The 23683-nt window shown below is 62.9% G+C and overlaps 1 protein-coding gene across 2 annotated transcripts in view; it reads right to left on the reverse strand.

Annotated features, from left to right (window-relative positions):
* The window catches only part of Nol4l (nucleolar protein 4 like), a 113201-nt gene extending 89518 nt beyond the window's left edge, over positions 1-23683 (reverse strand). For both annotated transcript variants that reach the window (XM_078051595.1, XM_078051594.1), the window contains exon 1: positions 23363-23683. In XM_078051595.1, the coding sequence (XP_077907721.1) occupies positions 23363-23683 (321 nt within the window). The remainder of the gene's footprint in view (positions 1-23362) is intronic.

Below are 23683 nucleotides of genomic sequence, written 5' to 3' on the forward strand. Positions count from 1 at the left end.
ATGGGTATGGGGTTCTTTTGGAAAGGGATGAAAATGTTCTAAAATTGATTGTGGTAATGGTTGCCCAAGTGTGAATATACTAAAAACCATTGAATTGTATTTTAAATGGGTAAAATGTGTGGTATGTGAATTATATCTCAATAAAGCCATTATATTTTTAAAAAGCAACCTACGGAACAGTGTACAACATATTTTGTGTAAAAATAGAAACAAAATCCAGAAATAAATGTACATATGTATATATATATAAAATATTTCCAGAAGGATACCCCAGACATAACTGGTTACCCTGGGGAGGGGCTTGGGTGGCCAGCATGCAGGGCCCAGTGGGACTCTGTTTTCACTTTACCCTGGTACCTGATGAATTGGGTTTTTAAGAGGAGATTCTATCACCTTTCAAAATGTTCCACTTTGGAAAAAAAAAAAACTCTCTGACCCTCAGAGTATGAATTGGGCCAAGCAGCTCTGAGGACACAGGAAGAGGCTGGCGGTGCAGCTCAGGGATAGCAGAGTCTCGCCTGGCATGGGGGAGGCCCTGGGCTCAGTCCCCAGCTTTGCCAAAAATAAAAAGCCAGAGTGAGAGCACAGGTGACCGAGTGACAGAGGAATTCCTCTTTACAGTTGGCCAAGCCTCGCCGACACCCATGCTCACGCAGGTCCTGCCAGAAGGTTTCAGCAGGAGCCCCATTTCCACTAACAGCTCACCCCAGGGAGACTAGGAATACGAAATAGAGGCTCAGAGAGGGAAGCAGAGTGGCCCAAGGTCACAAGGCAAGTTGCGGCGGGTGCACCTGTGGATCTCGGCTCCCGCCCGCTCCTATCTCTCGGGTATCAGCTCTGGCATCTGCCAACACAAGTGTCCTCAGCCCCGGGGGGAAGCTACCGAACCTCTTCCATCCACCCTACTCAACAGGTCTGATCCTAACTGAGGAGGAACAGGCAGGAGCTGACCGCAGGCCAGCAGAGGTCCGGGGGCACAGAGAGCACATGATCTGCCCAAGGCCACACCTTGGGTGAAGGGTGGAGCCACAGGCAGAAGTCCCAGAGCCCCAAGCTCCAGGCTGTGTGGCCACCTCCCCCGCCTGGGGCCTCCTGCAGCAGCAGCTCTGCCACCACGCAGGGGCTGAGTTCCTGACACTGATCCAGCTCCCACTGTAGGGCCGGGAAGAAGTCTCAGCAGACCTGAGTTCAAATTCAGCCTGTGCTACTACCGCCGCGCTACCCTCGGGTCCCATGGCCGTGGCAGCTTTGTGGTGCTGACGAGAACCTTCTCAGCAGATGCTCAGTCTCTACTTAGCATCGATTCAGAGACTCTTGGAAACAGGCCGCTGGGCCACCTGCAGGAAGTCAGGACAGACAACCAGACTCCCCACATGTCCTGGGTTGGGCCTGCCTGGTGCCGGGGTGGGGAGAAGGCCTTTGCGTTCCTTAATAGTGGGTAGGGGGCAAACTCAGAAGCTTGCCTGCTCTAGCTCTAGCATTTGCACCAAATATCTCTGGAAGGACAGACAAGTGGTCACAGTGGTGCCTTCTAAGAAGGAAGTGGAATAGCTGGAAGAAAAGACAGGGGTGGGAGGAGACTTTATCAAATTTTTTGAAATTTTACTTTTTTTTGGGGGGGGGAAAGATACTGGGAACTCAACTCAGGGACACTCGGCCACTGAGCCACATCCCCAGCCCCATTTTGTATTTTATTTAGCGACTGGGTCTCACTGAGTTGCTTAGCTCCTCGATTTTGCTGAGGCTGGCTTTGAACTCACGATCCTCCCGCCTCGGCCTCCTGAGTTGCTGGGACCACAGGCATGTGCCACTGCACCCGACGAAATTTGACCTTTTGAATGAAGTGAGTGCACGACACGTGTAAACAAACTGGAAATTAAAATCTTAATTCTGAGTGAAAGGAATAGAATCCTCAGCTTGAGTCTACGGGACCCACCCTGTGGGGTCCGCCGCGTCACTGCCTGCTGTCACTGCTGCTGCCCGCTGATAACTGGCCACAGAGGGGCTTGGCTAAGAGCAGGCAGAGGGAGAGTTCCTTCACCTGGGGGACTCGGGGCCAAGAAAGCGGCTGAAAGCCACGTGGTCCTATTCCCGACTTGCTGGTCTCATCTGTGACTCACGCCTGGGAGGACTTGGGACGGTCCATCATAGAAGCCTCAGAATGAGCATAGGGACTGAGCTCCTGAAAGCCCAGGAGGTGCCAGCACTGTGAACGTGGCCACTGGGGGCACCCCACAGGCAGCCGGCCTCCTAGATGGAGTTCTGCGCTGAGACCACCCAGCTGGAGGGGGTACCCTGCCCCCCACAGTCCTGCACCGCTCATCCCCTGACAGCCAGCGCTGGGGACCCTCAGTTCAGCCCTGCACCCTCCAAAGGCTGCGCAGGCAGCTGGCGGGCCTGGCCTGGCCGCAGCCCCCTCCCCGGGGGGCTGGAGCGGGAGGGCTGGAGGCCGGGCCTGGCCTAGCGGTATGGAGTCTGGTCTTTGTCCTGAGAGCCCCTGGGGAGCCGCTGAAGGATTTTAGGCAAGGCACTGATACTGTCTGATTTATGTTTCAGAAGATGGCTCTGCTGCTGGTGGGAGGGGAGAGAGGCACAGGCAGGCCGAGGGGAGGCCACTGCCAGGGCCAGAGCCGGGCAGCGGGAGGACAGGCTGCCAAGAGGGCAGCTGAGGGCAGGTGCAAAGGGTGTGTTCCTCCTGGGTGGTGAGTCCCCGTCCCCGAACAGGTGGAAGCCACGGCTGGAGCACAGCACTGCAGAACTGTGTCAGAGGAGAGCTGACGAGTGGGACACAGGACCAAGATCCCAGGTCACCGGCTCCCAGGAGGCTTGCCCGGAGCCCCAAGGCTAGGCTGGCAGGCCCCGGGCCGCCCACATCAGACCATCCTGAGTCCCATCATGGGCTCTGGATTTCTGTATCCTTCCCCACTGTAGGCTGCGGTTCCAGTGCTCAGCAAAGAGCCCGGCGCACAGTAGGACCTCACACAGCCCCTTCCTTCTCCTTCCCTCCCAACACTCTTCACCCCAGAACTTTCCTCTGAGTATCCCCAATGCCCAGCTTAGATGCTGGCACACAGTAGGTGCTCAGGAGATGTTGCTTGAACTGGATTTTCTCCAGGGCTGGGGTCTGACACACAGTGGGCCAGTACGTAGTCCCTTCTTAAGAACAGGGCTAAGGGCGCTATCAACAGCAGAGTGGAGATTTCTTTGTTCCCAGCACGGCTCTCAGCACCTGAGGTAGGACTATCATGAGGTTTATTTTTGCAGACCAGCAAATGGAAAGTTCTAGAAAGGTAGGGTGATTTGCCTGGGCCATACAGCTGCCTAAGAGTGGAGCAGGGACTTGAACCCTACCAGTTAGGCCCCAGGTTCTGAGGGCGGGCGGCTGACCCTGCCCCTGGCACCTAGTAGGTGCTGAGATGTGGCCTTAAGGGGTCCCGGAAGGGCACGGTCCCCCTGAGGCTGCTGGCCACAGGGAGCTGCAGTATGAGCCAGCTCTCCTCCCAGGCTGGGGCCTCCGCGTCCAGAGTGGGCCAGGCAGTCCCAGGGGGCTGCTGCCAGCCCGGGCCTGCCCAGGCCCTGCCGCCCACGCGGCCTCCCTGAGCCGCCAGCAGGCCAGCAGCGTGGCCTGTCCCCGGGGACTGAGCCTCCCTTGGCTGCCCAGCCCAGACAAAGGCCGGAGGCGTGCCCGGCCCCTGGCACTCGGGCTGCCTCCTCCTCCTCCTCTGGCTCCAGGGCACTCACAGAGGTTGTTCTACAAAGAAGGTGGAGGGAAGGGCGAGGGAAGGGCGAGGGACAGGCAGCCCAGGGGCAGAGGCGGCCGCAGTCCTGCAGAGCCAGGCAGTCCAGGGCTCAGGCGGGCGGGGGGCTGGCGAGGGCAGGCTTCCCAGGTCGGACGCCTCTCCCTGCCCCCAACACAGGCAACCAGCGGGTGCCAGTCGAGGTCTGCTGAATAATGGCCATTCTGGGTCCTGAGTGCTGCCAGGGTGGAGCCTGGCACATCACTAATCCTCCCAGCTAGAGCTGGGGCTCCACACCTAAGCAGGGGTGGCGGGCACCGAGGCCCCAGCTTGGTCAAGAAAGCAGAGAGACTTCCCCAGGAACCCCACCGGGTCTACCTGACTGCAGCGGATGGCGGGGAGCTTCCCACTGCCCCCCATCTCCTTACAACAAGCAGTAATAAAAAGAGAAACAGCAACATTTACCAAGTCTTCACGGTGTGCCAGGCATCGTGCCCTGTGCATTACCTGTCCGAGACTTAATCCCCACGACGAAACAAGGAGCTGAGGGCCATTATTGTGTCCGTTTCGCAGATGAAAAAACCGAGGCCCGCCCGGCAAGGTGGGGTAATACCTGAGAACGAACATGGGGTGTGTGGCGGAGGGGGGCTTCCACCCAGCCTCCCTGAGCCTACACATTAACCTGTCCTGTGTGGACGGAGGGACAGATGGACGCAGAGAGAGCTGGATGGATTAATGACTGGAACTTTGCCACCTTTGCCTCCTAGGCACCGGGCCCAAGGATGGCCACCTAGTAGGTGCAGGGCCAGCAGTGACCACACTGTGCTAACAGGCCCCTGCCGGAGGGCCCCCGTCCTTCCCGGGGCTGGAGCGTGGGGGCCGGGGACGTGCCTGGGCTGCCCGGGCCGCACTCCCCGGGCGAGCAGAGCTGCAGCGGCATGACGGATGTGCCCGCGCCGCGGGAGCCGGGTAGAGCAGTTGCCTGGAAACAGAGTGCTCCAGCGGCCACACTCAGACCTTTGTCACCAGCTCAAGGACCTTTTTTCCTCCTCCTCTTTCTCGCTGGAGCCAGACCCTGCGCAGGTGAGCACCGCAGGCAACGCCACGCGGCCCTGTGGCTGGGGACTGCGGGCCCGTGGCCCCAGGTGAGGGAGAGGGAGGCGGGCGCCCAGGGAGCCTGCAGCGCGACGCGGCTCCCCACAGAAGGCACAGCCAGGCGGGAAGAATCCTGAGGCCCGGACGCCTCCCTTCACTTTCTCCCAGGTCCCCAGGTGGGACCGTGGCCTTCGTCCTTTTCCTGAAGGGCTCCTGTAGGAGCATCAGCCCCAGAGCCCAGGGTGCAGGGTCTGCGCGGGAGGCAGCAGCAGAGAAGGGGACAGGTGTTGTGCCCCAGCACTGCAGGCACTAATTAGCCCTTGTGTTGGTGGCCCTGAGGGATTCAATGGGCCCTGGGGGACAGGCTGGGGACTGGGCCACGCCCCAGCCAGGGCTGGACTGGGGACAGGGCTGTGCAGAGGCTAGCAGCCAGATCACCACCAGCTCTGCCTCCTGGGCCAGTCATTTCTCTTCTCTGTGCCTCAGTTTCCTCTATGAGTGTCACTGGGTACCCAGCCATGGGTCCATTATCAGGGACAGTTTCATTGTTGCCCAGAAGCACCCAGGGCAGCAGGAGGCCCACAGCCCCCTCACTGGATAGTGTAGAAACCGAGGGTCCATACGGTAGCGCACGCCTGTAATCCCAGCAACTCAGGAGGCTGAGGCAGGAGGACTGCAAGTTCAAGGCCAGCCTAGCAACTTATGGAGGCCCTAAGCAAGCAACTCAGTGAGACCTTGTCTCTAAATAAAATAAATAAAATATTTTTAAGGGGCTGGGGATGTGGCTCAAGCGGTAGCGCGCTCGCCTAGCATGCGTGCGGCCCGGGTTCGATCCTCAGCAGCACCACATACCAACAAAGATGTTGTGTCCGCCGAGAACTAAGAAAAAATAAACAAATGTTAAAATTCTCTCTCTCTCTCTCTGTCCCCTGCCCCTCATTCTCTCTTAAAAAAAAAAAAAATATTTTAAAAGGGCTGGGGATGTGGCTCAGTGGTTAAGTGCCCCTGGGTTCAATCCCTGGTACCAAAAAAAAAATAAAAATGAAAATAAAAAAAAGGAAAGAAAGAAAAAGAAACCGAGGGTCCAGTGGGACAAGTTTGTCCCCATGGGAGGGTGAGGCCTCGGGCGACTTGGACCCCTCTGATTTCCATTTCACTGGCTCAGTCTTCCCAACGGAGGGGCCTGTGTGCCCACCCTCCCCAGGCCTCCCTTGGCTCCCCAGTGCCCACAATACCCAGGCTGACCAGCTGGGTGGTGGAGGCCTCTGTGACGTGGCCCTCCTCACTCCAGCTGTGAACCACACTCCTGGGCTGCTGCACAGGCTGTCCCCAACACCAGGATGGCCGTCCCTGGGCGTAGCTCCTGGGTGGACCTCAGTGGGGAGGTCCCCTCTTCTTGGGAGTCTCCCAAGTCACACTCACAACCAAACCAGCCTCTTCCGCGGCCCTCGGAGACCGGGAGTGGCCCCTGAAGGCGCAGGCCCCAGGGAGAAGGCGGCCGGCGGGCCCCTCGGCCCCCACCCTGCAGGAGTGCTGCTGCTCTGAGGTTTCAGGGACTGGGAGGGTCAGGCGCCACCGAGGCACCGGCCACACAGCGTCTCCTCGGCTCATGGCACAGAGGAGCAGAGGAGGCTCAGGCTTGGAGAGATCAAGCCTCTCTCTCCTCCGCAGCCGAGGTCCAGATGGGCTTCTGCTGCCTGTGCTGCCAATGGGGCACGACAGGGTCCCGAGGGCTGTCACTGAGCTCTCATTCCTTGTATTCCCTCACCTGAGGCGGCCCAGGCCCAACGCAGCCACCGTGGGGACAATATCAGCAGGGCATCTGCCCACCATGGGCACCCACATAATCCCAAAGTTAAAGATGAGGAAACTTGCCCAGAAAGGCAAAGTAAATTATCTAAGGTCACACAGCAGAAAAACCAGACAGTCAGGATTTAAACCTCCCACGATGTCCCGCAGCCCGGGACATGGCCTGGTCTCCCTGCTGAACTGTCATCAGCCCCTAGGCATGTGTGGCCCCAATTTTGTCCACTAGGCCCAGAGCTTGTCCCTAGGGGCCACCCACTAATTAGCCAGGCGGCTTCTGCTCAGTGGCTTCTCTGGAGCAATCCTCCCAGGAAGGGCCGAGCCTGCAGGAGCGGGAAAGGTAATTGCTAATTTGCAGGAGTGGAGACAAAGGGGACAAAGGCGCCCTTGGTTGCCCGGTGCAGCCGGCGCTGGCTCCGCATCCAGAGCTACCTGCCGCTCCATCCGCCACCATCCTCCCCCACGGGCTCCCTAGACAGCGTGTCTCCAGGACACAGTCCCCGCCCAGTGGGCCACCCAGCCACACCCCAGGAGGAGCACCGCCCCTGCAGGGAGGTGGACAGGGAATAAATGATGCAGACCGCGACTGGGCCTGCGCCTGGGGCTCTCATGGAACTTCAGCACAGCCAGGCGCACAGCCAGGCGCACAGCCAGGCGCGGGTGCTGCGCTCAGCCCCCTGCACAGGTGGGAAGGGTGAGGCCGGGAGAGGAAGTGACAGCCAAAGGCCCTTGGCAAAGGAGCCGCATTCGATCCCAAACTGCTGGCCCTGGGGTCCGCGCCAGCTCCTCTGGGCTCCAGATTGTCCCCCTCAAACCTCCTGTTTTGGAGCTGAAGAAACGGAGGGCAGAAGGCTTCAGACAAAACAAAGCACAGCCCCAGGGGCCCGGCTCTGCCCCGTGGGTGCTGCGCTTCCCACACTGTCTTTCCTGGGCGCCACTCTCATCTGTAAGGTGGGCTTGGAAATCGGGGACTGTGGCCGGTGCCTGGGGCACACCTGCCATCCCAGGACTCGGGAGGCTGAGGCAGGAGGATCATGAGTTCAAAGTCAGCCTCAGCAACTTAGTGAGACCTAAGCAACTCGGGGAGACCCTGACTAAATGAAAAATCAAAAGTGGGTGGGGATGGGCTGGGAATGGGGCTCAGTGGGTAAGTGCCCCTGGTACCAAAAAGAAAAAGATCAAATCTGGGATGCGTGCGCCCCGGGAAAGGCTGCCTAGGTCCTGCGACTGCTCAACAAAGGGGCCCCCAGCCTCTCCTGCAGGGGGCCAGGCCGTCTGGTGACCCCGGGAGGCCAGTGCAGAGTGGAGCTGGAACGTGGGGCCAGGAGGCCCAGGCTGCAGCAACCAGGATGGAGACTGGTGGCGGGGCCTTCCACTGGGCCAGAGGCTGGCCCAGGAGGAAGAGCCTCCGCCCACCGCTCTCCTCTCCGCAGCTGGAGGATCAGGAAGGTCCAGGTGCTAATCCAGGGTCTCCCACCGCCGCCAGCACATGCTTCCAGACCCCCAGCTGTCCCTCTGCCGTGTCCCCTCCCGAGGCTGACCCCAGGCTCTGAGAAGCTGACGGGGGGGGGAGGGGACGGGCACCTGGAGGTGGAGACCAGCCCTCCCTGCCCGGCAAGGCCAGATGCCGGATGGACAAACAGGCCGAGTGGACGGTCACATGACATACCCCTTCCTCTCCTGTGGGAGCTTCCCCATGCTCTGGGCCTGTCCCCACAGCAGCTCTCCCCACCCCCAGGCCGTGCCTTACAGAACCTGCTCTGACCAGACAGCTGAGAGTCACCACCAGGGTGTGTGCAGGTGTGTGTGTGTGTGTGTGTGTGTGCGCACTTCCACACCCTGAGGGACAGCAGGCACCTGACATCTGCTCACCCTCCCGCCTCTGGGTTGCCTGAGCCAGGAGACCCTGGTCTCAGCCTCCAGTGGTCCTGCCTCACCGTGACCCTGGGCAAGTCACTCGTCCTCTCCTGGCCTCAGTTTACCCCTCTGTGAGCTGGGGCCATCCTTTCTTGCCCCTTCTTCCTTGGGGGCTTTTAGAAGACTGACACCTTCCCAGTAGCTCTGGAAATGATTGGCCTTCGTGCCAGAATGTCAGGGGCTGGTTTTTAAACATCTACTGGGCTCCTCCGAAAGCCAGGGTCAAGGCTGGGCCCTCCACACACACGTCCCGGAAGCACGTCTCTGGAGGTCTCTGGAGGTCCCTGGAGTCCCTGCAGGCCATGAAATTCATTCTGCAAGTCCTCCCAGGGAGGGGCCCATAAATCATTTTGTCCTAAGGGGTAAGATCCTGAAGGGTCAGGTGGGATCTTTTGGTTCATGAATATAAGAAGGAGCTGGGGACACTGGTCTCCTAGGAGTTCCTCAGGCCCACTAGCCACGCTCCTGCCCCAGGGCCTTTGCACTCACGATTCCCTCTCCCTGGAAGGCTTTCCCACCAGACACCGAGCCACCTGGCTCCCACACTTCCTTAGGGGCTTTGCTCAAAGATCAGCCCCTCACTGAGACCCCTCCCACACTTTGTTTAAGCCCCTCCCTTTTTCTCCACAGAACTTGTAGCCGCTCACAGCTGGGGGCTTCACCCGCCAGGACAGCAGCACCCTGAGAGCAGGGAGCTCCCCTGAGCCCTCAGAGCAGGGTGCCCAGCCCTGAGCAGACGCTCAGCAGAAAAACTGAGACCCAGAATGGGACCGAGGTGGGTCCCAGGTGGGTCACCTGGGAAGTAGAGCAGCAGCGTTTGTGTCCTGGCTCCCTGTCCCCAGCCCTGGTTCTATCCCCTCTCTTCACTGCCATGGGGTCTGCTTGGGTGTGCCAGAACTAGGGGTACAGGAGCCAGACCCCTGCCGCTCACCCCTCCTGAGAGGGAAGGAGTCAATCGGCGGGAGCAGCCCTGCCGGGGACCCTGTAGGGAGACGGCCAGGGGCGCACAGTGTCCCTCCGGAGACCCTGGCCTCCCACCGCCCGCCCCTCCCAGATCCCCAGGCGGGCGGAGAACAGAACCTCCTTGTCTTCTGCCTCCTGATTTATGGGATGGGCTCTCCCCCTGGAAACGTCAGCTGCCCCGCGAGGGTGGCAGTCCTTGCCTTTCCGGTGGCCTCTGCAGAGCACGGTCTCTGGACTCTCTCGCGGGCGGGTGGGCGGGCGAGGGCTGAGGGCAGGGGCGCCAGCCCTTCCCTGTCGCGCCTGCTCAAACCCTGCCGCACGTGACCCTGTCCTCCGCTGCTCTGGGACTCACGCTGGGTCCAGGCGGCAAGGGAGGAACCTGCCCGTGACTGAGGGAGAGTGGCCGTGGCACAGCTGCTCAGTCAGTGGCCCCAGCTCCCTGCCCAGCGCCGCCCTCTGCTCACCGGGGCCTGGGGCAAGTCACGGGGATCACGGGGCCTCGGGCGGGGCACGGTGGGCAGACATGCAGGGGACAGCCGGGGACAGCCGGGCACCCAGGGGCCTCACGATGTGTGAGCTGGCAGGCAGCCACTGTCACCACCGCCACCTCCACCATCACCACCACCACCACCATGCCCCGCCATGGCCGTCACGCCCACCACCATGCCCATCCCATCATCACCGGCATCACCTCCACCAGAACCGTGTCACGTGGCATGTCTCCACCACGGGTCCTGAACTCTGCCACCGCACAGGCCCCTCCGTGTGCTGGGGGAGACTCGGCGCCCTCCAGCCCCCTGCCCAGTGCCCCCAGCCCCTGCCCAGTGCTGCTCGCCAGCCCCGGGAGCCGCGGCCCTGGGCCCTGCACACTGGCCGGGCTCGGTTCCCCAAGCCTCCGCCCTCTCGGCCCTGCTCGGGGACACTCAGTGGCCCCCACGGCGGAGCTCTGGCTTCCAGGTCCCCACCACAGAGACACCTGCAGCTCCCTCAGGCGGCTCCTCTCCCCACTTCCCACCTGCTCCAGGGCCGCGGCTCCTCTCCCTCAGCCGCAGCGGCTGTGGGCAGTGCCACGTCCTGGGGGTGGACCTGGCCATCGAGCCAGCCCTCCATCCTCAGAGGAGGAAACTGAGGCCCGACAGACACTGGACAGGACTGGGGCTGTCGTGGCACCGGCGCTCAGTGACCACCTGCCAGGTCCGAGCGCTGGCGTCAGGGGGACCGGACAGTAGGCAGCCCTGGGCTCACGAGCACCTTCAGAGGGGCCACGGGCCCCCAGCTGGGTGAGGGGCGTGAGAGGGAGAGGGACACAGGCGTCAGGGAGAGCCTCCCCAGGAGGTGACATCTCGGCAGAGCCCACTGAGGCCCAGGGGGCAGCCAGGAGGCCAGGGTGGCTGAACGACAGCGGGCGGCGGCTAAGGGGGTGGGACAGGGTCAGAGCTGGGCCGCGAGCCCACTGCCCAGAGAGTGACGGGAGCCCTGGGGGGCCTTGAGCAGAGGAGGGACGTGGAGGTGCCGAGATGACACCTTCAACGCAGCACTTTGCCACAGTGTGCACGGGAGGGGCTCGCCGGGGCAGGACCCCCCTACCTGCTGCGGAGGAGGTGACAGGACTGCAGGTGGGGTGACGGGGAAGGCCCTGCACTCCCCACACCCAGACTTCTGTGTCCCTGGGGAAGGGGACTAGAGGAGCCGCAGGTGGGGCAGCAGAGCTGGCACTGAGGACCCGGGGCAAAAGCAGCCTCCTGGAGCCCAGGGAGCCTGGCAGCAGCAGGACAGGTCTGGCTGCCTGAGTCAAGGGCTGGGTGGCAGTGCCCCGCCCGAGGCTGTCCCCAGCATCTAGCCAGGGGACCTGGCGCTCTGGGAGGGCAGAGGTCAAGTCTGTCCCGCGCCCACCACTGGGCAGCCCGAGCGCAGCTCTGAGCCCCCGGGAGGTGTACGGCAAGTCTCTGTGGAATGATGATCGGGACCTGGTACACAGCAGGCGCCAATCGGAGTCTGCTGAACAAATCGGCAAACAAAAGGACCGGGTGCTGGCAGCCGTGAGCTGGTGGCTGGTGGCTCAAGTTAGCCCGAGCGCCTCAAAATCCTAAAGCTGCAGCTGGCCAGAGCACCTCACGCTGGGTCCTGGGCTCTCTCACCTGCGTCCAGCAACCACCCAGCGCTCACTACACAGAGGAGGAGACCAAGGCCCAGAGAGGCTGACCAACTTCCCCCAGGTCACTCAGCTACTGAGTAAAGCGTCACAATTGGAACCCAGGGCTGGGTCCTTCTCAGCAAGACGCCAACACCTCCTGAACTGGGATCTAATCAATGACACCACTGTCCCCAGCCCCAGGGCTGACACTTGCTGGTGGAGTCCCCAGAGAACAACCCCAAGCCTCTGTCACAGCTGAGGCATTGCGCTGGCTCCTCACGGCCACCTGGTGCCACCTTCCCAGGAGGAGCTTGGAAACCTGCAGGAACGGCACAGCCGGAGGGGCGACAGGAAGGCCTGGGCCTGGCCAAGGGTCCTTCCTCAGGCCTGTCCCCTCTGGCCACCCTGGGTACAGGGGCAAGGGGTCCAGCCCCCAAGCTCTGAGACCTGGAGGAAGCAGGGGCCAGTCCCTGGGCCTGGCCAGCATATGGCAAAGCCCTCCATGCCGGAGCCTGTCTCAAGACCTGGGTCCCTGGGCCGACCTCAGGCTGACCGCTCACTCTGCCTCCTTCCTGAATAGGCAGAAGCCATGACAACGGAGCCTGCCAGGGGAGCTGGGTGCTAAACCCGCACGCGCTGCGCGTGGCCACAGCAGGGCTGCACGGGGCAGCAGCAGCACGAGGGCCGGTGGGGCTTTGGGAGCCCTCAGTTCTCACGAGGGTTCTCTCAGGGAAGCAGACCTGTCATCGCGCCCACTTTTCAGATGTAGAAACGAAGGCACAGAGAGGTTAAGCAAGCTGTTGGAGTCACACAGTAGGTGGACAGGATCCCAGCTCCAGGCCAGGGAGGCCCAGGAGCCACAGGAGGCACTGGACCCCTGGGGGCATGGGGATGAGGTGGAAGGTGTGGGGCGCAAAACAGCCTCCCCTCCAGGGGCACCCCCCCATCCTCCTCTCCTTAGTTCCTGCCTCCCTCCTCACCAGAGCCTCCCTGTCCCTCCCCAGCCTCTGAGGGACCTGGCCCCTGGCCACAGCACACCTGCCTGCTCTGGGGTGGACAGGCAGCCTGGGCGTGAGGCCGTCCCCCCACCGAGAGCAGAGGAGGCCCGGCTCACGGAAGCTCCTCCGGCCTCCGTGACTGCAGAGGCCCTCAGTGACACCCGCGGGTCAAGCCACCAGGAGCTCCGTCGGGGCCTACGCAGCAGCGTGTCCCTGGGTCAGCACCCTCCGCCACCCAGACTCCCGATGCCTGCTGCATCCTGGCAAAGCCACCGTCTGAGCCTGTGTGACACCGCGGAGGACCCCCAATCTAAGCCTGGCTGTGAAAGGCATAGGTTTGGGGCGCAAGGCACAAGACCACTGCACAAGTCCAGTTCCTCTCTGCCTCTTACCAACCGTGTGGCTTTGGGCGGATGACTTAACCTCTCTGAGCCGCAGGATCCTCGTCCACAAGGTGAAGGCAGCCATGTCCGGACAAGCACAAGGAGTCCTGCTCAGGAAGTGTTTAGCACAGGGCCTGCCGATTCATGGGACGCTGTGACTGTCATTGTTTTTCCTTGGTGGCAGCACTGGCTGCCTCAGCAGCACTCCGTGTACCTCCAGCGATCCCACACCCTCCCTGAGCGGCCAGTGTCGGCTCCGCCCCATCTTAGAGGTAGGAATGGAAGCTTCTGGAAATGGAGATGCCTCTGAGGTGGCCCAGCTGGGGCTGAGTCAGGACTTGAACCCGGGACTCTCTGACCCCAGGGAGCAGGCAGCTGCCATCCTGGTGAGGAACCGGGACCCTAAAGCCAGCTCCTGCCTGGCCCCGGGACCTGCCCCCAGCTCTGCGCTCCCACTATGCCCCCCCCAGGGACCCCCTGGGCCACACCTGGAAGAGAGGCCCCTCCCTGGGGAGCCCCCAGCCCCCACGCTCCCCGCCATCCTCTCCACCTGTCCCCGGCTCCTTCGCAACCCTTTGCTTCATGTCCCCGTCACAGACTTGTGTCCAAGACGGGCGATGGCCCTGGGCCCATTCTACAGGACAGGAGCCTGGCTCAGAGGGACTGGCTTGTCTCAAGGTCACTCTGATAGTGAGAGCTCCGCTCCAGGCCCCGCCTGCCTGAGCTCCGGGCTCCCCAGCTGCTTCCCGGGCGGCCACAGGTTCTGGAGTCATTGATTGGCTGGGAGTGAGAATCCTGAGAGCACTTCCCTCCCCTGAGGGCTTGACTGTCCCTGCCCTGAGGTGGCCGCTCCCCTAGGATAGACCACAGTGCCCCAGGGGGGGTGTAGCTGAGCCCACAGCTGTTGCCGTCCCATTTTATACATGAGGAGACTGAGGCTCAGAGAGGAGGAGTAACTGCCCAAGGTCACACAGCAGCAAGTGGCAGAGCCTGAACTCAGCCCCTCCCTGCTTTCACACCCCCACCCTCCGCTGACATGCAGGGGCCTCGAAGTCAACAGAAAACCCTTTGCCCCCAGCCTGCTGCTGCCCGGCCTCCGGAGCTCCTCGCCTGACTCTGAGCTCACTGGCCCCATGTCCCCTCTCCCCCTCGGCGCAGGCTTTCTTATCACCCCCAAGGGGCCTCAGAGGGGGCTGACAGCTGTCTGGCTTTGGGATCTTTGCAGTGGGAAGGGGGGTCCTCTGAGATACCCCAAGATGGAGCAGCAGCCCCCATTCTGTGACCTGCCCAGTAGACATGGCTTTGTGCCAGCTATCTGATGGGGTGCAGGTTTCATCACCCCTATATATGGAAGGGGTCAGAGCATCAGAGCACGCGAGCCATTTACCCAGGACCACACAGCTGGTGGCAGAGCTGGGCAGGTGTGTTGTTAGCCCTGTTGTCCTCTGGGCTGCCCTCTGGTTCCCCTGCTGCCTGGGCAGATTCCACTCCAGGTCCCCATGAGAATAACAATCCCATTTCACCATATTTTCTCCTTCAGTTTTCCCCTCAACCCTGAAGGGGAGGGACAATCATCAGATCCACGTTTCAGAAGAAGAAACAGTAGCTCCAAGTGGCTACCTGGCTGGGTGCCCAGCAGAGGCTGGGCCTTGGTTTGCTAACCTGCAGAATGGGGTCGGAGCAGCCTCTCAGGTGGTTTCCCACTGTGCAAGACTGTAGCCAGGGGCTCTCAGCGGCACCCCACGGCGAATCCTGAGACCAGGCCAAGGCCGGCGGGTTCTTCTCTGCCCACCAGCTCGCAGGCAGGGCCTGGCCTGCAGAAGGGGGATGCCAAGAAAAGGATGAGTCATCCATCCAAGGAGAGGCCTCCTGGAGCCTGGGGCGGTCCCCGCGGGCGGGAAGGTTCCAGGCTGGAAAGGGGGCCCATGCCCCTGGGGACGCCGGAGCTGGCCCCGCTGAGGCCCGAGTCACCAGGTCTGCTCCGTGCCGCCCACTGCCACAGACCGCTGGCCTTGAGGACACCTCTTGGAGTCCACCCACCAGATCCCACCCCTGCGCTTCAGTCCCCGTCTGCCGTGGGCCTGCACCCCCTGGCCCCCTCCCCTCCCCTCTTCCAGCTCAGTTCCGGGGTCCACTGGGACCCTTGGACCTCCCTCACCCCCACGTCCCATGTCACCCAGCCACTCCACCTCTTGTCCTGCCCTGCGGGGAGACCAGCCTGCATCTGCCCCATCCCCGGCCGTTTCCTGCCCCTGGTGTCTCCTCCGGGTCCCTGCCCTCTGCCTGCAGCACCGGAGCTCATCAGGACGCCCGCGGCGAGCTCCCTGCTCCCAGGGATGGGGCACAGCAGCTCCTCTGGGTGCTTCTCCACACACTGCTCTTCCACCGGGCCCCCCTCAGGCCCCACAGCGGGGCCCAGGCCCCGGGACTATTTGCCCTGACCCACCCCATTGGACTGTGGTGCGGATCACGCTTCTCCAGGGAAGTCAGCCGGGTCCACCCTCCAAGCCCGCGTCCTTCCTGCAAAGCCTGTCCCCCAGCCCTCGCGCACCCCCATGAGCCTGCTCTGGCTGAAGGATGCTCAGGACCCTCAAGGTCAGGTTCAAATGCCTGTTCCCCGAAGACCCCCAGACACCCTCAGTGCCAGGGCTCCTGAGAACTGGACCCCTGCTCTAAGGCACCCGCTACACCCCCTTCCCAGGGGGAGCTGTTTAGGGACAGGGGAAATTCTGGGCCCTTGGGACGCAACAGGGAACAAAACAGATCCACGTGCTCGTGTGGCACTCACGGCCTTGGGGAAGACAGATCCTAAACACAGAGCTATTGAAAGAAATATCCTGTCAAGAGCTGAGAAGGTGACAGAGAAAAAAAATAAGTAGAAAAAAAGGCAGGACAGGATCTAAGGGACCCGTGGTGGTCCTGACTGGTGACCAGGGAGGCCTCTCTGAGGAGGTAATATTTGAGCAAAGACTTCAAGAAGGAAAGGAGGCCAGACATGCAGAGATCCTGACACAGAGTGATACGGGCTGGGGAAAGAGCCAGTGCAAGGGCCCTGGGGCAGGACTGTGTTTGGTAGACTTACAGAACAGCAAAAGGTCAGTGTGGGTGAGGCCAAATGAATGAAGGGAGAACAGAGGCCAGGGCAATCCACAGGCCACCGGGAAAACTTTGACTCTTGCCTGGGGTGAGATGGGGCCTGGGTGGATTCTGAGCAGAGGAGGGGGAGAATAGAATTTGCTTTTTGCAAAGTCTCCTCTGGCTGCTGAGTGAAGAAGGGATTCTGGGCCAGGGTAGACAGGGAGCCCAGTGGGAGGCTGAAGCCTCCGCAGGTGGCGCAGGGCTGGAGTGGGCAGTGGTGGGCCCCAGGTGTATTCAGAAGGTGGAACCAACAGGATTTGCAAATGGGCTGGACGGGGAGGGAGAGGAGGTAAGAGGAAGGGTCCAGAATGACTCCTGGGCTCGGATAGGGATGGGGGAGGCTGAGCGGCGGGCTGGGGGCAGGGGCGGGGCAGTGAGCGACAGAGCGAGTGGGTCAATGGTGTGGGCTGTGCCGCCACCTCTGGCTCCCACCTAGCTCTGCAGCTCGTGGCTTCTGGGGAGGGTCCCCCTGCCTCAGTTTCCCCACCCGCAGCGGAGGTGCTCCTGGCCCAGGGCAGCCGGGAAGGCTGCAGGGGTGGAAGAAGATGGGCCCAGCCCCCCACCCCGCCACTGCCCAGGCCAGGCCCGGCCTGCAGCTGCGGTTGACATGGGCGGGGAGGGACGGGGGAAGGGGCGGCCAGGCCGGGCACAGGCAGGTGGAGGGCCGCCAGGGGCCCTGGAGGACACTCCGGAGCCTACAGTGGGTGGACGGCCAGGGTACCCTGCTGCCAGCGGTCCTCTGGGGACCACGGCTCCACGCGTGGGGACTTAGAGGGCGCCAACAGAACCCTGGCACCCAAGCCCTGCCACTTGCCCACTGTGGGCCGTGGGGAGGGTCCCTGGCCTCTCTGGCACCAGGTCCTCATCTGCCGGTAGAATCCAGGGGAGGGGAGGGTCTGGGAAAACTGGGAGACGCGCTCACACCTCCCCCCCCGGGAGGCACTCCTGGAGAAGAGGGCACATCGCGTGCCCACAGCAAATCACTTGGACCCCACGGGGGGGGGGCTCGTCCCCCCCAGCAGATGTCCGCCAGGCCTGGGTACACCCTCGGCCGCCCCAGCACCCTTCCTGGCCTGAGGGAGGACCTCGGAGGAAAGCCGTCCACTCCACTCAGTGCACGGTGTCCTGGGTGCCTGGTGGCGCTGGAAGACCCAGAAATCCCCAGGGAACTGCCACCGCCACTGCCTGCTACACACCCGGAACATGGCTGGGTGTCTGTCCCCACGGTCCCCCTTAAGGCCCACATCACCGTTCATCACATCCCCATTTTCCAGATAAGGAAACTGAGGTACAGCAAGATCCCAAGGCAGCTGACAGTCCCTAAATCTTGCCACCTTTGGAGGTCCCTGCATGTGTTAAAACACTGACTTTCACACCAGTTCTATGAGAAAAATCTGGTTATCAGTTCCCTTTTACTGAGGAGAAAAATTAAGACCAAATTGAGAACAGGACACAGCTGGGACTTGAACCCAGAGCCCTGTGGGTCGAAAGCCCCAGCCCTTCATCTCCCCTCTATGTCAAAGAGGGATCTTGTTCTAACAAGTCACCAACCTCGCAGGCCGTCACCCAGCTTCTCTCTGCTCCTTCTCCTGCTTTGGGGCTCGGGGGCCAGGCCTGGCTTTGCCACAGAGTAGCAGGGTGACCTTGAATGTCATCCTCAAATGACAGCAGAGCCTTTACAGTTTGCCGAGAAATGGACCTTTGGAGCCCCTTTTCCAGATGAGGAAACTGAGACTCGGAGTCTCCGCTGGCTACTTGCCCGGGGTTGCAAGGAAGTGGCTGAGCTGGATCCCGTGAATCCTGTCCTTTCAAGTTCAGAGCCTCCTCTCCCAGAATGACCTGTCCTCCCCCGCCCCCAGGGTATGTGGCTTTGGGCTTTGTTGTATGACCACAGCAAAGGTCACAAGCTGGGGGTGGGGTGGGGACAGGATCCAGCAGATGCGGTGGCTGCTGTCACGGGCCGTGGCACCCCCTCTTGCCACTCCCTGCCTCACACCAGACTTTGGCTGCCGAGAGCCTGGGGAGGGCCAGGGCAGCGGCTTGGGCTGACCTGCCATGACCGACGGACGCCCCATGAGCACCGCACTGCCAGCCACACACGGTGGGTCAATCAGAGCGTTCACATGTGTGCACCCACAGTCACACCTGTGGCCTGCCACGCCCGCAGCCCAGGTGCTCCCACATCTGCCGACCCAGACACTCCCAACCACACCAGTCCCCCCGGCTGGTCCCCTCCACCACACACACCCTGCCCCAGGCACACGTCCCCGCCAGCCTTCCCAGCCTGCACCAGGACAGCGCGGGCTCAAGCACACCCACACGGGCGATCCTGTGCACCCTCACACACACGCACACAGCCCTGTCCTATCCCGTGGGCACACGTGCCCGTGCACAGCCCTCGATCAATAGCACCACGGTGGGGAAGCCCAGGTCTGCCCGAGGACCTGCTCAGGACAGAAGGGCTGCTCGTGACTCACGGAAAGCCACGTGGGCCTCGGCCAGACACCTTTTCCACAAAGTTCCCTGGAGCTGAGGATAACGTCCCCCTCCTTACCCCATCCCATCCTAGGGAGCCCCAGGAAGGCCCCCACACATCCTCGACGACGCCTGTGACCAAGGACATCTTGACCAGAGGGATGGCTTCCAAACTGATTCGGACTAGAGGGTAAAGGACTGAAAGTTTGTCACGAGGGACGTACGCTTTCAAATGAGACCAGGTGGCAAGACACCTCCGGGTCAGAGGGGAGACGCCCCTGAGGAGGTTCCCAGGCTCAGAGATGGCCCTGTCTGTGGCACGGCCCAGGGGGTACCCCACCTCCCCAGGCCTCCGCTTACTCCACGGACAGATGGCAGCCGTCATAGTGCTGACCGCTGGGCGGCTGCAGGATTTTCACAGCTGGTGCACAGCAGCTCCTCAGCACAGTGACAGGCACCACAGTAGGTGTCTCAGAAATGGTCGCTGTGGTGATGATTTGAGGAAAACCAGGAAACACTAAGGTATTCAACCGAAGGTCACAGTGTACATTACACGGTGCTAAGTCAGAGGCCCTTTCCCGCCCAGACCAGCGGCCGCAGGTGCCAAAGGTTTACACGAAAGCTCTGGGGAGAAAGACTTAAGGCTGTGAAAACGCTTTCCACTAAATGAACGCAGTCTGCAAACTGGGAAAAGACCACCATTAGTCAATTTGGCCAGTGGAACACCTGGGGTCCAGCCTGCAAAAGCCTGGGGTGGAGAGCAGAGCTGGCCAATCCCAGAGGTTCCCCTTGAGGAATGGGCTCTCATGGTGGGACTCCTGGCACGTGACAGGCCCCCACAGCGGAACAGAGACCTCCGTTCCAGTCCTACCAATGGAGACTGACCCTCCCCCCAGGCCTCAGCTTTCCCATCTGGAAGATGGTACCGTTGGGCTCAGAACCTCTCTCCCCTTGGGGGCTCTGGTCCTAGGAATTGACAGCTGGCCCAGGGTCCCAGTCCACTCGGAGAGTCCAGGGGAAAAGGAAAGTTCTGGTTCACTTTGTGGTTGACATTCAAACAGAACTGGAGGGTCTTTCCTCCAAGGGGTTCGCTTCGGCTGCTTGGCAGCCCAGGGTGGCCCAAACAGCCAAACGCAAGAAATCATAAATCCTAAACAGGCTTTGCCCAGCCAGGAGGCCCGGCTGGCTCTTGTCATAAAAAGATCTTATCCCCAAGAGCGCCCCATGAGGACTCCGCCCTCCTCTCCTCCGTCTTCGCCTCCACCTTCCACTTCCTGTGACAACCTGCAAACTGAAGACCAACTTGCCCCCCCCACACACACACCCCCGGGCTTCTCCGGCCCCTGTCCAGCCCCGCCCCACCCCCACGAGGGCCCCAGCTGCAGGAGGCCCTGCGGACTGTAATTCCCTTCGCCCTCCTCTCCACCCAGGGCCCGTCCGGACAGATTAAGCCTTTGTCACACACACCCAGAAAAGCTCAGGGCCAGATGGGACAGGACAAGTGGTGTCAGATCATCGACCCACAGCCGGCCGGCCGGGACGAGGGAAGGGCCTCGGCCACTGCACCACCGCATATGGCTCTGGGGGAGGAAAGGGGGCCCAGGGTGGGGGCAGCCAGAGAGCCACCAGGAAGGGAGATGACACACCAGGGTCACCCTTGGGACCCAGGCCATGAGGGGGCAGCTGGATGCCCCAACTCCCACGCCCCCTCTTCCCTGACATTTTTCCGCCAGCCTGCCCTCTCTCCGGGGCTTCTTTATCACATCTTCGGCTATGACGGCCTCCCCCACCGGCTGGGAGCCAGAGGAGGACCCGGCACCGAGCCACACCCACCCCAGTGGCCAGTGCCCACCACCAGGCCTGTAGGTAACAAGAAAATGCCTTCCACAAAGGTTTATGGCCCAATGACCTTCACAAAAATCCACCCAGGACAACACGACAGGATCTCCCCCAACTGACACCAGAGGCAATGCCAACTTTAATTGTGTGTGTGTGTGTGTGTGTGCACGTGCACACACGCATAGGCCAGCGAAGGTAGGGAATGTCCTTTGCACCTTTCAGAGAAGGTCCCATTCAGTCCCTCCCAGGAAGAGGCCATGACTGCCCCAGAATTCCCAGCAGGATTTGTTCCTCTCGGATCAGTGAAAAGGAAAATGGAAATATAAAAAGAATAACCGAGCCCCAGGAAGGTACTTGGAGATGGGGGTGGCAGGACTCTGGGCATCTCTCGGGGCTGGCTCCGGCTGGCTGGGCAAGTAGCAGGTAACTAACAGGCCCTCTGGGGACAGCAGGCCAGGCGGGCCGGCGTGGGGAGCTCGAGGGGCAGGCTGTCACAGGAGGGCAGGTCTGTTGTGTTTGTCCCTCCCAGCAGCCCGGGCTGGGAGGCCTGGGTCCCCTTCCTCTGCCTCCCAGGCAGGTGGTCCCTTGGGGAGGGCTTGTTATTGGACTGAGAGCCAACAGAGACTTGCCAGGCCCCGGCTGCCAGAGGCAGGCTGGGTGGCTTGGCATGGGCCTCAAGAAGGATCTGAAGCTCCTGGCTGGGCTGGTGGGACCTGGAGCCTAGGCTTAGCACCCAGTTTTCAGCATGTGGCCTGGATAGGTGGAGGGAGGTAGCGCTCTGCCTTGACAGCTGCGGGATAAGGGGACGGACAGATTGCAACACCATACCTACTCCCTAAGGGACAGGTTAAGCGGCTAGTGAGCCAGCTGCCAGGTGGGGGGTCCCCACCCTACTCCAGGAGTGGATCCACCCAGGCTCCTGCCCCAGACTGAGAGGAGATTGGGTCAAGACTCAGCTCCTCCAGGAGGGACTAACAGGACCAAGGGTGGGTGGGGCACTGGCCTGGGAAGCCCTGAAGGCAGAGGGCACTGACCTAGGATGGGGGCATAGACCCAGCCAACCACCTGGTGGGTCACTGACCTGAAATAAGCCACCTTCAGGCAGGGTGCACTGTCCTAAGATGGGAGAACAGAGGAGGGTGCCAGACTGTCAGGGTGGGGAGGGCTGACCTAGGCTGGGGGAGGCAATGACCCACCTCCCCAAATGAGCAAGTGGGCACTGATTTGGGCTGGGGGAGGGGTCTTGGACTCCATCGGAGGAGGGGACAATGACCCAGACTCCCTGCGTATGGGGGAGAGTACTGATTTCGGCCGAGAGCTCTCTGACTCGCGCCCGTGGGACACTGCCCCAGCCTCCCGCTCCGGGAACGCGGCCGGGGCGCGCCCCTGGGCCCTGCCCCCTGTTCCCTGTCCGGCCGGAGGCGGCAGCGGCGCAGATGGGCTGCTGGCGGCCGCAGCGGCAGCGGCGCGGTTATCAGCGCTCCTCGCAGATGGGCCGCCCGCCCTCCGCGCTCGCGGCTCCCCACTCCCCGCGGCCTGCAGCCCCGTCCCCTGGGCGCGGGGGGAGGCGCCTCCGGATCTGCTCCCCGGCTCCCGCCTCCCTCCCTCGCGGCCCCCTCACCCCGCGGGCCGGGCCGGGCGGCCGCCGGAGGGGGAGGGGGAGGGGACAAGTGCACTTTTCGTAACGACCGAATCAATTGTGTGTGAAGAGCCCGCTCCGGCCGGGGACAGGGCTGAGCGCGGGGCGGGCGGGCCGGACGGGGGAGGAGCGCGGAGGGGGTAGCGGGGGAGCGAGGGAGGGAGGGAGGCCGGCGCGGGGCGGCCCCGCTCTCGCGCTCCGGCCGGGCGAGGCCGGGGCGGGAGGAGGCAGGGAGGGAGGCGAGCCCCGCCGGGCCGGGCCGGGCCGGGGGCGCAATGCACTACCGGAGGGTCTCGGGGACGGAAAGTTCAAAGCTCAGCAGCGCCCGGGGAGCGGCCGGCCCCCCCAGCCCCCACCCTCTGCAGAACAATGAGGTCCCGGCGGGGGAGCCGCGGGGCCCGCGCCGCACGCCCTCTCCAGGGCGCCCCGGGCCGGAGGGGACGCCCCCGCCCGGCCGCCTGCCTCCTCCCTTTCGGCGGCTGCGGTTCCCCGCCCCCTCCCCCACGCCACCCCTCCCGGACCGGGCCGGCCCCGGGGACGGGGGAGGGGAGGGGATGGATAGGTCAGGCCGCCCCCGTCCCAGGGAGGGGGAGCGAGGGGCCCGGGGGGCGGAGGGGCGCCCCACCCACCCGCGGGAGGCTGCTCCTGCGCCAGGCTGCGGCTCGGGCCGCCCCTCCCTGGGCCAGCGCCGGGTGGGGTCGGGGCGACAGTGCCCCGGCTGGCCCCCTCCCCTGGCGCTGGGAGGCCCAGCGGACTCCCCGTCCCGTGGCTGCCCTGGCCTCCCCACCCCCGCGGCACCACCCTACACACACACACACACACACACACACACACACACACACACACCGCCCAGCCGGCCCGGGGGCGGGAGCGCGAGGCGCCCGGGACAGGCAGCCCCGGGGCGGGCGGGGGGGGGGGAGGCTCGGGCTTCGGAGCAGCCGCCTGCTGGCGGGGGGAGGGGACGGGAGGACGGAACACGCTGGGGTGAGCAGCCCGGGACAGCCCGCCCGGCACGGCCACGGCCGGGGCAGCGGCCGCAGAGGGGGGCAGGGTCGCCCCAAACCCGGAGCGCGGGCCAGGGAGGGCTGGTGAGCAGGGGCGCGTGCGCCTCGGGTGGGCCAGACACACGGACAACCTCGGGAATATGCGTTCGGACACACATCCACACCCCCACCCCGCCCCCGCCCTCCCAGAGCCCCGCGGCGGGACCGGCCCGCGGCCGCCGCGCGCGCACTCACCGAGCCCGTCTTGACCGGCACATACACCACTTGGCCCATCTTGGGTTCCCGGCCGCTGCCCAGGCGGAAGCCCTTGGAGCGCACCCAGAACTGGAACTTGCCTTTCTCGCCCGCCGCGGGGCCGCTGCCCGCGCCGGTCCCGCCGCCGCCCTGCAGGACCTCGGCGATCCGCTGGTATTTGCTGCGTGTCACCGTCTTGGTTTTGGCCGAGTCGCCGTAGGTGCGCAGGCACCAGTCCCGGAACTGGCGGCCCAGCTCCGAGTCTCCGGGGCTGCGCTCGCGCTCCCAGCCCCCGCGCAGCAGCAGCGTCGGCTTCGGCAT

This window comes from Ictidomys tridecemlineatus, chromosome 5, assembly GCF_052094955.1.
Source record: "Ictidomys tridecemlineatus isolate mIctTri1 chromosome 5, mIctTri1.hap1, whole genome shotgun sequence".
In the NCBI taxonomy this organism is placed as follows: domain Eukaryota; kingdom Metazoa; phylum Chordata; class Mammalia; order Rodentia; family Sciuridae; genus Ictidomys; species Ictidomys tridecemlineatus.